At 60.7% G+C, this 14,923-nt stretch overlaps 1 protein-coding gene across 1 annotated transcript in view; it reads left to right on the top strand.

The window, feature by feature from the left end:
• The window catches only part of TRPV4 (transient receptor potential cation channel subfamily V member 4), a 38,298-nt gene extending 24,544 nt beyond the window's left edge, over positions 1 to 13,754 (top strand). Inside the window, 14 exon segments of the mRNA XM_062181965.1 lie at positions 731 to 871; positions 1,777 to 2,075; positions 3,244 to 3,423; positions 4,311 to 4,469; positions 4,739 to 4,831; positions 5,057 to 5,130; positions 6,795 to 6,960; positions 7,153 to 7,219; positions 9,316 to 9,632; positions 11,817 to 11,944; positions 12,618 to 12,739; positions 13,503 to 13,582; positions 13,584 to 13,625; positions 13,627 to 13,754. Coding sequence (XP_062037949.1) covers positions 731 to 871; positions 1,777 to 2,075; positions 3,244 to 3,423; positions 4,311 to 4,469; positions 4,739 to 4,831; positions 5,057 to 5,130; positions 6,795 to 6,960; positions 7,153 to 7,219; positions 9,316 to 9,632; positions 11,817 to 11,944; positions 12,618 to 12,739; positions 13,503 to 13,582; positions 13,584 to 13,625; positions 13,627 to 13,665 — 1,907 coding nt within the window. The 3' untranslated portion in view covers positions 13,666 to 13,754.
• The last annotated feature ends 1,169 nt before the right edge of the window (positions 13,755 to 14,923 follow it).

The following is a 14,923-nucleotide window of genomic DNA, read 5'->3' as shown; positions in this document are numbered from 1 at the left end:
GGGTGGATGGTCGGTTGGATAGACTAATGAATGGATGCTTAAATGGATGATAGTTGTATGAATGGGTTGGTGGATGGTGGATAGATTGGATGGACGGATGGGTAAATGGGTGGACAAATGGATGAGAGAACAGTACCCATTCCTCTCAGCTTTGATCTTCGGAGTCTCACAAGGATTCCAAGATTCTGAGATGCATCGAGCCCTGTGGTCCATGAACTTGGACTTCTGGGCCTAAGATGGGACGGTTCTGGGTCCTCTAAGGCTCTGTGGTACTGAGCCAGCAGCTTGGAGAGGCAAAGGCAGCCCTGGTCCAAGCTCCTGGTTCTATGATCTGTGATTGTAGGAAGTAGAATTAACCCTGCAGAACCCTGGATGTCAACATTCGAAGCCAACAACTTTTCTATCTAGAATCCCAAATTCTGCAAGACCCAAATGCCATTGTTTCCTCTAGAATTGAGGCATTGAGCGAGTCTGAGAAACTCTCTCCTCCGAGAGGGGAGGAGCCCCCGAGCTGGGCAACCTTTGAACTTGGAATTCAGATTCCTATTGTGGCCGATCCAAGACCCCGGGCTCCCAAATCCCACGTCCCAGGGAAGGTCTGCCAGACCGCTGGCCGCCCACAGGTGCTGCTGGCCGAGGCTCTGGCCCGCAGTTCCACAGCCTGGGTCTCAGCCCAGCCCCCCCACTGCCCTGCCAGCGCCCAGCTGACCGCCCCTCCCCCACGCCACAGGCCAGACCGCCCTGCACATAGCCATCGAGCGCCGCTGCAAACACTACGTGGAGCTGCTGGTGGCCCAGGGAGCCGACGTGCATGCCCAGGCCCGCGGCCGCTTCTTCCAGCCCAAGGACGAGGGGGGCTACTTCTACTTTGGTGAGCAGGGTCCTGGTGGGGCTGGGGGCGCACGGGAGAAGCCTGGGGGTGCAGACACGGGGTCCAGGTTGGCGTCTTCAGCCCAGACAACTCTGCAACACCTGGAGCCTGGCTGACCGGGGGCCCGTCAGTGGCACAGAGCCTAGGCTGCACGCCGGTTCTGCTTCCTGTGCCTGAGTGCCCCAGGAGAGCTTGGAATGAGGGATCTGAGTTCAAATCCTCACTCTGCTGCTTCTCAACCAGGCGCCCTTGCTTTCTGGAGCCTCTGCCTTCCCATCTGGGCAATGGGGTCATAGGAACCCTGAGCTGCCATGGGCTCTTATTGTTTAAAAAGGTTTATTCATTTATTTGAAAGGCAGAGAGAGAGAGAGAGAGAGAGAATCTACATCTGCTGGTTCACCTTTCAAAGGTCTACAACAGCCAGGGCTGGGCCAGGCTGAAGCCAGGAGCCAGGAGCTTCTTCCAGGTCTCCCATGTGGGTGCAGGGGCCAAAGCACGTGGGCCATTCCGCAGCTTTCCCAGGCCATAGCAGGGAGCAGGATAGGAGGCGTGGAGTGGCCGAGACAAGCACCAGCACTGGAGAACTGTTCTTCCTTCCACCCCTGCTCCCGGGCACACGTCCGGTGTGTCCCAGGGACAGCACCTGGGGAAGAGCCGGCCCGTCACATGTCCCTGGCACTCACAGCCTCCAAGCTGCAAGGCCACACCCCCATCGCCACACCCCGTGGCCCCAGCATCTGCGCCAGTGTGCAGTCGCCATGTGATGCCTGCGCTCTGGGTGCCGTGTGCCTGTCACACTCGGGTGGCGTGTCGGTCCCCGAGTGTCCCCAGCCGCAGCCCCGCCCGGGGGCCCCCTTCACTGACCTCCCATCCCCCACCCCCGCCCCGCCCCACCCCGCCCGCAGGGGAGCTGCCGCTGTCGCTGGCCGCCTGCACCAACCAGCCACACATCGTCAACTACCTGACGGAGAACCCGCACAAGAAGGCGGACATGCGGCGCCAGGACTCGCGCGGCAACACCGTGCTGCACGCGCTCGTGGCCATCGCCGACAACACCCGCGAGAACACCAAGTTCGTCACCAAGATGTACGACCTGCTGCTGCTCAAGTGCGCCCGCCTCTTCCCCGACAGCAACCTGGAGGCCGTGCTCAACAGCGACGGGCTCTCGCCCCTCATGATGGCCGCCAAGACGGGCAAGATTGGGGTGAGTGGGGGGCTGGGCCCAGCCGCCACCCCTCCCCCCCTACACACACGCAGGGGCCACGGCACCCTCCTCCCGTCCTGCTGACCCCCAGAGTGCAGAGGCCGCAGCTCAAGAGCCTGCTACGGCTCCCTAGTGTCCAGCCAAGCTACTCCGATTCATCCTAGAGCCTCTCACCTCGTCTCACCCCCACGGCCCCACGGCTCCGCCCACTGAGTCTCAGGGCTCCAGCCTTGCTCTGCTCCCAGCCCTGACCTGCCCAGTGGCCCCACATCCATGGCTTCACCCTTTTCGGCCTCACAGCTTTTCAACCCCGGATGTTTGGGGCATTCCTATGCATTCCTGGCCTGGACCAGCTAAGTCCCCCGGCCCCAACACACACACTGTGACCACTAGAAATGTCTGCAGACATTGCCGAATTGTCCCCCAGGGGGCAGCATCGCTCTGCCGGAGAACCAAGGCCGGAGCGGCAGGGAGTCAGGTGCACCTGGTCTAAGCCGGGTCCCTGCCACGCCCGCCCCCGCCGTGGGACCCCGGATATCTTCCGCCCCTTTCTCGGCCTCAGTTTCCTTGTCTGTAAAGCGGGGGTAGTGACAGTTCCCTCCGCTACGGCATTGCTGGGGCGGGGAAGGGAGGTACGCGTTCTGCAAAGCGGCAGGAATCACAAGTCTATTTTTAAAAAAGCAAAAATGGCGGCATTCCTGGACACTCCTGAATCCCAGCATCCGAAGCAGTCAAGAAGACTTGGCCTTGCCGGGCTGTGTGGCCTGGGGTGACTCCTACCTCTGGCTCCGTGCCTCGGTTTCCCCGGGTATAAGCCACAAGATCGCGGGATGAATGCGATCATCGTGAGTACGGCTCCTGCCTGGACAGGGCTGAGTCGTGGCTGCCGTAACACTGTGAGAGGAGGCACAGACACGCACGGTGCTCAAGGCTGGCCCGGGTTCGGCTCCTGCTGACGGGCTGTGTGGCCACAGGGAATGCCCTTCCCAGATGCCCCGCTAGCTCACCCGTGAAGCACCATGGTAAGAATTAGGCAAGATGGGGTCCAGCAAACAGTAGGCGCTCAGTGTTCTCCATCCCCTCCTTCCTGCTCCCCGGGGAGGCGCTGTTGGATGGGCTGAGCCCCGCCCCTGGTCCCTGACCCCCTCGGCTGCTCCCTCCCCCACAGATCTTTCAGCACATCATTAGGCGGGAGGTGACGGACGAGGACACGCGGCACCTGTCACGCAAGTTCAAGGATTGGGCCTATGGCCCCGTCTACTCTTCGCTGTATGACCTCTCGTCCCTGGACACGTGCGGGGAAGAGGCCTCCGTGCTGGAGATCCTGGTGTACAACAGCAAGATCGAGGTGGGCACGGGGTCGGGAGGAGCTACGGCTGGGCGGGGCCCAGGGCGGCGGGGCCCTGGGCCGAGTGCAACACAGGTGCCAATTCAGTGCCCAGAACAGCATCTGGCACTTGGGAGAGACGGGCAGGGCTTGTGGGAGGCTGGGTCTTGGGGGCAGGTGGGATCCTGGCTCTGTAACACGCACATGCTGGCTGATTCAGGATGAGTGAGTCACCCTCTCCCTGCCTTAGCTTCCATGTGTGTAACCAGAGGTTAAGGAGAGCGCATGTCCTTGGCGTTGCTGGGAGAACCAAGTGAGTTACCTTTAGAACAGCCTGGCCCAGGGTCATCAACGGATGATGTCATCTGTCACCTGTTATCGTTATGGTTGTGGACACATGCCTCAAATGTCCACGACAGCCAGGGCTGGGCCAGGCCGGAGCCAGGAGCCGGGAACTCCATCCGGGTCTCCCCCGTGGGCAACACGTGAGCCCTGGTCTGTGGCTTCCAGCACATTAGCAGGGAGCTGGGTCAGAAACATGCAGGGGCCGGGACTTGGGCTGCTGAGTGAGAATTTCTGAGGACGGAGCGTGGGGCTTTTTAGCAAGCCGCACGGGCCATTGCTGCCAGGAGCTCAGGACCACTCAGGGTTTAGAGTCTGGGGGGCATGAGAACGGATGCCCTTTAAGGAACTTCCTGGCTGTGGTCCCCTAGAATAGAGCCCATCGGGTAAGTTGAGGCAGCCTCCATTGCTGGGCTGATTCTGAGCGTCCCTTCTGTTCCCTGTGGATCCCTGCTGTGTTAGGAGGGAGAGCTCTCAGGTTGGGGGGAGGGGGCTGGAGTGGCCTGTGGGCATCCCCCAGATGGGGAAGGTGACCCCCATCCCCCCACCCCGCCTGCCTATTGCAGAACCGTCACGAGATGCTGGCCGTGGAGCCCATCAATGAACTCCTGTGGGACAAGTGGCGCAAGTTCGGGGCGGTCTCCTTCTACATCAACGTGGTCTCCTACCTGTGCGCTATGGTCATCTTTACCCTCACCGCCTACTACCAGCCGCTGGAGGGCACTGTGAGTGCCCAGAGCCAGGCGGGAGCAGGGGCAGGCACAGGGCCTGGCCACTGGGGACTGGGGCACTGGAGGAGGCTTTGAGACAGGTTGGGATGTGCCCCTGACCCAGATATCCGGGGGTGGGTCTGAGCTGGGACGGGACCCAGGGGGCAACGAGGCAAGGAGGAGGCTCCGTGGGGGCCAGACGTGGAGGGCACTAGGGAGCGTCTGGATCGGGGCACAGGGGTTGGAGGCGCAGGCTGAGGACCGAGTGTGTTCCCCCACCGCAGCCGCCATACCCTTACCGCACCACGGTGGACTTCCTGCGTCTGGCCGGCGAGATCATCACTCTGCTCACCGGGGTCCTGTTCTTTCTCACCAGCGTGAGTGCTCAGCCCCCCACCCCTCCCCCCTGCGTGTCCCGTGCCTCCCCACCCCGCCCCACCCCGCCTGGCCTCTGCTGCTGCTTCCCTTGCACCTGCTCCTCCCAGGACAGGAGTCCATCGCCTTCCCTGGGCCCCGCCTCCGCCTCGCCCTTCCCGTCCCCTCCCCACCCCTCCTGACTGCCCCTTTTTCCCTTCTTTCCCCCCACCCCACCCCCGCAACAGATCAAAGACTTGTTCATGAAGAAGTGCCCCGGAGTGAACTCCCTCTTCGTGGACGGCTCCTTCCAGCTGCTCTAGTACGCAGAGGCTTCTGGCGCGGGAGGCGGGGTTGGGCTGGCCGCTCAGCCAGATGTGGCAGAGGTGGCCCTACAGCCCGGGCAGCTCTCACCCACAGTCAGGACAAGGCTGGGTCAAGCAGCAGGGTGTTCTGGGTAAAGAGATAATGGGGGGGGGGGCAGTGTTGTGACAGCAGCTTCAGCTTCTGCCTGTGTTACTGGCACCCACGTGAGTGCTGCTCCACTTCCCAGCCAGCTCCCTGCTCTGCGCCTGGGAAGGCAGTGGAGCATGGCCCACGTGGGCCCGGCACCCATGTGAGAGACTGGGATGGAGTTCCAGGCTCCTTCAGCCTGGCACAGCCATGGCTATGGAAGCCGTTTGGGCAGTGAACCAGTGGATGAAGATTCTCTCTCTCTCTCTCTCTCTCTCTCTCTCTCTCTCTCTCTCTCCTTCTCTCCTTCTCTCTCTGTAACTCTGCCTTTCAAAGTAAATTTAAATACATCTTTAAAAAACAGAAGAGATGAAGAGTAAAAGTTGGAGTAAAAGTGTACCTGTATAATTATTATTTTTTTTTTTGACAGGCAGAGTGGACAGTGAGAGAGAGAGAGACAGAAAGGTCTTCCTTTGCCGTTGGTTCACCCTCCAATGGCTGCTGTGGCCGGCGCACCGTGCTGATCCGAAGCCAGGAGCCAGGTGCTTCTCCTGGTCTCCCATGGGGTGCAGGGCCCAAGCACTTGGGCCATCCTCCACTGCACTCCTGGGCCACAGCAGAGAGCTGGCCTGGAAGAGGGGCAACCAGGATAGAATCCGGCGCCCCGACCGGGACTAGACCCCGGTGTGCTAGCGCCGCAAGGCGGAGGATTAGCCTGTTGAGCCACGGCGCCGGCCCCCTGTATAATTATTTTTAAAAAATACAAGTGTACTTCAAAACATTTTTGAAAAAACAATTAAAGGGTAAGTTTATTTGGGTGCAAATTTTTTTTTGAAACTTCTGCTTTTTTCACAAGACATAATTTTGATGATTTTTTGAAATCCCTTTGAATGCATGGATTTCAGAATTTTCTGCACAAAAATAAACTTATAATTCCATTTTTCTACAAATTTTTTGAAGTCCCCATGCATTCTGGTTCCCGGGGAGTTACTGTATACACCACGGATAGAAATCATTTAAACTTCTTTCACTGGTGATTGATTGCTAATGCCTGCCTGGAGTGCCATGTTGATGGGGGGTGATGGTGGCTGCCACTGTGTTTAGTGGGAAAGAGTGCTGTGCTTGATTAATGATGTCTGCCAAGGGCACAGGATCAGGGAGTTAATGCCTGTGGGCTCCATCTTTTTAGAATCAGAGAACAGTGAAATTTACTGAGCCGTGAAATCTCTGCTGAGTACCCATGAATCTTTCTCTATGGGTTTCAAAGAGCATCATTTTGGGGTCTTACAGGCCCTCAGCGCCATCACACACACGTATGCGCACACACACATGCACACACTCACACGCACACACACAGTTGCCAGTTAATGGAGCCTTCTGGTTAGCAGCATTCCAGACAATGCACATTGTGTCTCTTCTGGGGGCCTGGAAGACGTCAGGAACTCCTCTGGAGCTGGGGGACACGTGTAGCCCCCCGAGGCCTCATGGCCCCTTCTCCCCTCTGGCCTCTCCTGCGGTCTCTGCTGCCCATAGCTTCATCTACTCCGTGCTGGTCATCGTCTCCGCGGCCCTCTACCTGGCGGGGCTCGAGGCCTACCTGGCCGTGATGGTCTTTGCCCTGGTCCTGGGCTGGATGAACGCCCTGTATTTCACTCGCGGGCTGAAACTCACAGGCACCTACAGCATCATGATCCAGAAGGTACGGCTGGGGGTGGGAGGGGCTGCACGCACCAGCACACGGCGCAGGCGTCCCCAGACCTGAGGACCCGGGGCCCTGCGTCCAGACACTGCGGACAGCCAGGGGAGGGGCGGGAGGGTTGGGGGCGCAGCCGTGGGAAAGCGAGACAGCTCGATTCTCCTCTTTGTCCCCCGATCTCCCTGGGGTCTTCAGATCCTCTTCAAAGACCTCTTCCGCTTCCTGCTCGTCTACCTGCTCTTCATGATCGGCTACGCCTCAGGTGAGCCCTGGGTGCCCTCGTGGGCCTGGCGGGGGAGGGGCGAGGACAGACAGCAGCCACAGCTGAGCTGCAGGTTAATGGCATCAGCTACTGTGTTCTCACTGTGGACCAGGCAGTGGGCTCAGAACCGTGCCGTTCACCCAACAAGACTGCCAGGGAAGAACCTTTCTTTTTAGATCCCCTTTTATAGATGAGGAACTGGAGGCTTACAGAAGTTCAATGATTTGTCCAAGTTCAAAAGCTCGCGTGCGGTAAAACTGGAGTATTAGCATAGTTGCAAAGGAAGCCCCCAAAATGTAGTGGCTTAAGACGACAGCCGTTTGTTCCTGCTTGTGCGTGCGGGTCAGCAGGCCCCTACGTCTGTGGTCGGCGTGCGGGTTGGCTGCCGGCTGACTGGTCCAGCCAGGGCAGCCTGGGCTGGAGGACGCTAGCTCTGCTCCCTGTGGTCACTCGTTGTCCAGCCAGCTGCCTTGGGCTTGTTCCCACAGTGCCCTCAGGGCTCTAGGAACAAGAGCGGAAGTGTTCAAATCCACCTCCTACGGGACAGCACCGTTCCCGCCGTCTGTTGGCCAAAGGAGGGAAACAGAGTCCGCTTCTTGATGGGAGGACCTAGAAGGTCACGTGGATGGGCTACGGACACAAGGGTCCGTTCAGGAATTCATCTACCAGCCCAGGTCTCTCCTGGAGCCCAGTGTCGGCTCCCTCTGGTGCGCCTTCTCCGTGATGCTGTGGTATAGCACTGAGGGATGCTGGGACCTCCGTGGCACAGGCCCTGGGGGAAGCACCATGGGTGGGAGAGTCACGAAGCCATCAGGCTGGTCCCTGAGGGGCAGGGTGACCGGGCATCAGTGCCCCACATCCAGAGGGGTGCGGCCACCTCAGCCTGGACCAGGCCACCTTCCCGTCTGAGGGAATCTCTCTCGGGACCAGCATGGCGGCAGGGATACAGTGGTGGCGATGTTTTAACCTGGGTGGTGCCAAGGTTCTGTGTGGACTGTGGTGGAGTAGTGGGACTGTAGCCTTGGCGGGGAAGACAGGGACAAGATAACAGCTGCTCCCTCCCAGGGCTGGAGTTGGAAAGAACAGGGCAGAATGTCCAGGCTTCCTTAAGAGTCCGAGATTCAGGTCAGGAGTCCCAGCCCCACTGCAGTCCTGATTGGAGAAACTGAGGCAGGAGCTTGGGACTGAAAATAGCAACTCAGTGGTCAGTTTGGTCCCAAGGCGTCCCCTGCTGGGGTCCACTAGATCTGGAGTCTGGGATTGGCATAGCATAACCACAGCACATGTGCTGCTGTCGCCCACTTCTGTGCCCATGGCAGACCTTGCTAATGGATCACAGAACCGAGTGCAGAATCCTCAACACAGTGGTTCAGCACCCATTACACAATTAGATAGTGTCAGCCCACGAGCCCATGCTCACCATGAAGCCTGGTTTGCAGGCTCCCGGGAGACTAAAGGCGCTGAGCCTCTCTGGGCTCCCAGCCCTGGCTGGTTCAGGGACACATTGTTGCTGCTGAACTGGGTTGAGGGCTCTGAAGCTTCCTCTGGGCTTAATGAGAAAGGACATTTAAGACTCTGCTGGGGGTGAGGGCCCTAGGGAACACGAGTCCTCGGACAGTCCAGACAGGTACCTGGCGCCAGCTTCCCTCCTTCTGTGTGTGTGTGTGTGATAGGAGAGACAGACAGCACACCGGCCCAGGTGGCATTCCAGCGCTCCCAAGGCTGCTAAGAGTGACAGGCATCATTAGAGACCCTTGGGGCCAGCTACTGCTCAGTGGTGAGGGCCGTCCTGGGCCCTCTAGGGTGCCGAGGGGTGTCCCAGGCCGCCCCACCCCGTGTCTCTAGACACTGCCAAGTACCCCGCCCCCACCAGCCCCCGGGGCGGGGGGCTTGCCCCTGGCTGAAAACCACAGAACTGGATCCCCAAGACCTCTGTCTGAACAGCCAGAGCACATGGGGAGGGCCAAGGCTTTGAGATCCGGCGCTCCGTCCTGGCCAAGCCTCCACGGTCCGCTCCGTGCAATGGGGGCGCGGCGCTCCCCGCCCGCCACCTGGCGTCCTCGCACTCAGCCACGCGGCCCCTGTCCCGCCCACAGCCCTGGTCTCCCTGCTGACGCCCTGCGCCAACATGAAGGTATGCGACGAGGGGCAGAGCAACTGCACCACGCCCACCTACCCCTCGTGCCGCGACAGCGAGACATTCAGCACCTTCCTCCTGGACCTCTTCAAGCTCACCATCGGCATGGGCGACCTGGAGATGCTGGGCAGCGCCAAGTACCCCGTGGTCTTCATCATCCTGCTGGTCACCTACATCATCCTCACCTTCGTCCTGCTGCTCAACATGCTCATCGCCCTCATGGGGGAGACGGTGGGCCAGGTGTCCAAGGAGAGCAAGCACATCTGGAAGCTGCAGGTGAGCCCCGCCCCGCCCCGCCCCACCCCGCCCCGCGCCGCCCAGCACCGCCCAGCACCGCCAGCACTGCCCTCCGGCCAGCCACACCCAGCCCCGCCCGCCACCCAGCCCCGCCCACCGGCCACACCCGCCCTCTGCCCCGCCCAGCGCCGCCCAACCCCGCCCACCGCCCAGCCCCTCCTGCTGCCAAGCCCCGCCAGCCCCGCCCTCCGGCCAGCCACACTAAACCCCGCCCAGTCCTGCCCACCGGCCAGGCCCGCCCTCCGCCCGGCCCAGCCCCGCTCTCCGCCCCACCCCGTTCTCCGGCTGTCACCTCCCCCAGTCTTCCCTCCATGGTGCGCCGCCTGGCGCCACGCTGCCTCCACTTCCCTGTGTGGACCAGTGGCCATCGCAGGTTGCTGCCCCCTTGCCAGAGCCTCCGAGAAAAGCCGAGGGGACTTCTTGCCTGTCCCCAGGTCCTAGTGTCCGATTCTTCCCGTGGCCCAGCTCGCAGGTGCAGCCGGCACAGTTGATTGAGCTCCAGTGGCACGGCCGGTCTGAGTCTCTTGGGCCGCTGTCTGTGCTGCAGCCATCCAGCTGGGGCCCCATAATTCAGAGAGAGTACAGGTTTACTTGGCTCGAGGACCTGGGGGCTGCGGAGCCGGAGAGCAGGGCGCTGGCCTCTGATCAGAGCTTCTCATGGCTTCGCGACGTGGGAGAGGGTGCCCCGTGGAGGGACAGAGCAAGGGCGCTGGCTCTCCCTCCCTCGTAATGCACACCGATGCCATCCTGGGGCCCCACCTTCCTGGCCTCATCTAACCCTGGCCACCTCCCAGAGGCCCCTCGCCCAAACACCGGTCACATAGGCCTTTGGGGCTTAAGCTTCCAACCAACGTGTTCTGGGCGACACACACCGCTGCAGGGAACACCTGCCCGGCAGGGGGCTCCTGTGCTGAGCCCAGGCGGCTGGCATGCCCCAGCCTGGCCCAGTGGACAAGGCTGGGCTGGGCCTGGGTCTGGGCCACTCCTACCCAGCATTTCCACTGGGGGGGGGGGGCTTTTATTTTTAAAATTTTATTTATTTATTTTTATTTTTTATTTATTTATTTTTTTAAGATAGGCAGAGTGGACAGTGAGAGAGAGAGACAGAGAGAAAGGTCTTCCTTTGCCGTTGGTTCACCCTCCAATGGCCGCCGCAGCCGCGCACCGCGCTGATCCGATGGCAGGAGCCAGGTGCTTCTCCTGGTCTCCCATGGGGTGCAGGGCCCAAGGACTTGGGCCATCCTCCTCTGCACTCCCGGGCCACAGCAGAGAGCTGGCCTGGAAGAGGGGCAACCGGGACAGAATCCGGAGCCCCAACCGGGACTAGAACCCGGTGTGCCGGCGCCGCAAGGCGGAGGATTAGCCTGTTGAGCCACGGCGCCGGCTATTTATTTATTTTTAAAGTAGAGTTATAGAGAGGCAAAGACAGAGAGAGAGAAAGAGAGAGAGAGAGAGAGAGAGGTCTTCCATCCGCTGGTTCACTCCTCAAATGGTCACAACGGCCAGAGCTGCGCTGATCCGAGGCCAGGAGCCAGGAGCTTCTTCCAGGTCTCCCATGCAGGTGCAGGGGCCCAAGGACTTGGGCCATCTTCCACTGCTTCCCCAGGCCATAGCAGAGAGCTGGATGGGAAGTGGAGCAGCCGGGACTCGAACCAGTGCCCATGTGGGATGCTGATGCCTCAGACAGAGGCTCAGCCCTCTAAGCCACAGCGCCGGCTCCCGTGTAAAATTTTAGAAATAGGAGATTCCACGTGAACCTGTAGACTTTTGGTCTTGGAATGTTGGACGCCCTGCGGTGTAGGGCCCACACTTCCTGCCTGGCATCCCGCGGGGGAGGGGTTGGCCACCGCCACCCCTTTACACTGGGCATTTGCTGTGTGGTTGGCCCCAGGCCCCACCCTTCCCTAAGTGTTCCCAGCACCGGATGGCAATGGCCGAGTTCTTGGCAGGGGCTCGGGCTGCAGCCTCTCTGACCGGATCCCGCATCACCCAGGGCTTTCCTGGTACACACCGGTGGGCACAGGGACCCCCTGCCCTGCCTGCAGGGCCAGCAGAAGCTGGGAACCCAGGTTCTCTACCTCCTTGTCTCCGTCATGGGGGTGGGGGTGGGGGGCTGGCAGGTGTGGGCCAGGGCAGGCTCAGCACCTCCGTCCCTCCCCGCAGTGGGCCACCACCATCCTGGACATCGAGCGCTCCTTCCCCGTGTTCGTGCGGAAGGCCTTCCGCTCCGGGGAGATGGTGACCGTGGGCAAGAGCTCCGACGGCAGCCCGGACCGTAGGTGGTGTTTCAGGTAAGGTGGGCCAGCAGGGCGCCCCCGCCTCCAGCTCTCACCTTCCACCCGCTGCGACTCCCAGAGCCGCGGGGGCCCCAAGTGGCCCCGCCAGGGCTCAGGTCCCCCAAGCTGGTGAATTCTCTCAGCCTCAGTTTCTTTGTCTGTGGAGTGGGGCGATGAGAGCACCACCTTCCCAGGCCGGCTGTGAAACTGAAACTGCTTAGCCCAGGAGGACGGCTGGGCTCGGGCCTGGACCACGCCCCGCAGGCCACCCACTGGCTCCTCGGGGAGACCTGGAGGCATCTCACGGCCTCCTCCGCTAGCCACCAAACAATGGGGTGCACCAGGGTGCTGTGGCTCAAAGGGAGCAACTGAGGAGTCAGAAGATCTTTCAAATAAAAGGAAAATTAAAAAAAAAAAGGCAGAAAAGCTGACTGGTGGGGATCAGAGGTAGGTAGGAGTGGGGTTAGGGAGTTGTAGCTTCCAGGAGAGAGAAGTTGCATTTGGGGTGATGGAGAATTCTGGAACCAAATTCAGCCCATGGAACTGCACACAGAGAAGTGGCTCTCGTGTGACACGTGTTTTTCCATAATACACGGAGGAGGTGTGGGGATGCTGGAGCAGGGACGCTGCAGGGGTGGGGGGCTGTCTCGGAGGGGCTCCCCCCAACCTGCTGCTCTGGCCCCGCCAGGGTGGATGAGGTGAACTGGTCTCACTGGAACCAGAACTTGGGCATCATCAACGAGGATCCGGGCAAGAACGAGACGTACCAGTACTATGGCTTCTCGCACACTGTGGGCCGCCTCCGGAGGGGTGAGTGCAGCCGCTGGGTGGAGGCAGCCCTGCCCGCTCCTGTCACTCCCCTGCTGTGAGCCATCCCAGTGCCTTTCTGGGACTGAGTGGCCACATGTGGAGAACGGGAGGGGAGATGGGTTGGCCACGGAGCTCCCGTGGCTGCTCGTGCGTGCCTGGGGCGTCTCCCCTTGGTGGCTTTGCCCTGGCCTCTCCCTGTGCTGTGACAGGAGCTGCTGTGGGCAGGTAGGACAGGGTCCCTGGGCACTCTGGTGTGGAGAAGCCCCTCGTTTGTCCGCTAAAGCGTGAGCGCTGGAGACACCAAGGGCGCTCAAGGTATCATGACCCAAGCGCCAATCCTGGCTCCTCCTTCTCCATCCCCCCTGCCCCGTGCTCCCAGGTGAGCACCTTGACCTCTCTGAGCCCCAGTTTCCACCTCGAAAATGGACATTTAGATCACTGTGGAGTGACCAGTATACAGCAGGTGCTCACGTGGTACACAGTAGGTGCTCACTATGTGCATGTGCTGTCTCTTCCCCCTCCCTCCTGCCTACCTGCTCCTGTGCAGGTCGCTGGTCCTCCAGTACACAGTAGGTGCTTACACAGTACACAGTAGGTGCTCATGCTGTGCCTGTGCTCTCTCCTCCCCCTCTCCCTCCCTCCTGCCTGCCCCCCATGTAGATTGCTGGTCCTCCAGTACACAGTAGGTGCTCACGTTGTACACAGTAGGTGCTCACGCTGTGCCTGTGCTCTCTCTCCCCCCTCCCACCTGCTCCCTGTACAGACCGCTGGTCCTCCGTGGTGCCCCGCGTGGTGGAGCTGAAGAACAATTCAAACCCAGACGAGGTGGTGGTGCCACTCGCTCACGTGGGGGAACCCCAGCGGCCCCGGCCACCAGCAGAGTCACCCCCCGCAAGTGGCGGACTGATGGTGCCCCCGCCCTCTAGGGGCTGCAGCCCGACCCCAGCCCCTGCACCTGCCTGTTCTAGTCCACCTGCATTTCAGTGGCACTTCCTGGGTGTCCCCCCACATGTCCCTTTGACCCTCAGAGGTGAGGGCTGGTGGAGATGCTGGCAAGGCCCAGGGCGCTCTGGTCCCGGCTCGTGCTCCCCACCTGAGCACGGGCTCCTGGCCGCCTGCCTCACTCCCACGGAGTCACATCAGCCAACGCCAGGACCCTCTGCCTGGGGGGACCCCTGCCTGCCTCTCCATTATTTATTTGCTCTGCTCTCAGGAAAGCCACGTGACCCCTGCCCACCCCCAGCTGGAACCTGGCAGAGGCCTGAGGACCCTGTGCCAGCTGCACTGCCCTGCCCGGCCGAGCCCCCAGCCCCAACCTGCTCCCCCCTCCCCATGTGGGCGGTGGGGGCTCTGCTGAGGGGTGGGGGCCCTGGGAGTGGGGCCAGGCCCTCTGTGTGTTCTCTGGAGTGTCTGGGATTTGTCGGTGCTCAAATAAATGTCCATTTGTTCGTGGTGGGGCTGACGGTAACAGGCATGGGGGTGACACCAAGGCCGGAAGCAGAACTCGAAGCTGCCTGGGGTGGGAGTGAGGGCAAGGACGGGGGCGCTGGGGGGACGGGGGGGCTGTGACATGTGCGTGGGATTGCAGCAGCCCTGGGGCAGGCAGAGGGGAAGGCACCACAGGGCTTGGGGTCTGCAGACCCTGTTAGCACCCTTGCCCCAGCCTTGGCAGTGGGCTGCTTTGTTGTGGGGGCTTTGTGGGGGTCTCTTGACTTCTCTAGGTCTCCAGGTCAGAAAAGTGAGGGTTCAAGGCAGGAGAGAATCCGGGGCAGCGAGTCTAGAAGCTTCCACGAGGAGGAAGGATGGACTCATGGGGAAAAGATGCTTCCAGAAGTCGGTGGAAACATGGACTACAAAGATGTTGACTTTTTTTGGAATCCATGTATATAAGAGGCCTTCGAAAAGTTCTTGGAAAATGCAAACTGTGAAAAAAATTCTATGCATAGATCTGAAAGATAAACTTTTAATTGCATTTTTCCACGGACTTTTTGAAAGCCTCCCATGTCAACGCCCAGGCTCCAAACCTGGTTTCCATTTGCCAATCCCACACCCAGCGTCCAGGCCAGCATGCGGACCAGGTGAGCCCAGAACCATTCTGATTGGACAAACATGGGTCACATGGCACGCCCGAGCCAATCCCCACAGCCGGGGGAGGGACTGCCGAGGAGGGGCAGACTCACATCC

Source organism: Lepus europaeus, chromosome 23 (assembly GCF_033115175.1).
Source record: "Lepus europaeus isolate LE1 chromosome 23, mLepTim1.pri, whole genome shotgun sequence".
NCBI classification, from domain to species: domain Eukaryota; kingdom Metazoa; phylum Chordata; class Mammalia; order Lagomorpha; family Leporidae; genus Lepus; species Lepus europaeus.
The sequence above is the reverse complement of the archived record's forward strand: the minus strand, read 5'-3'. Positions and strand labels throughout refer to the sequence as shown.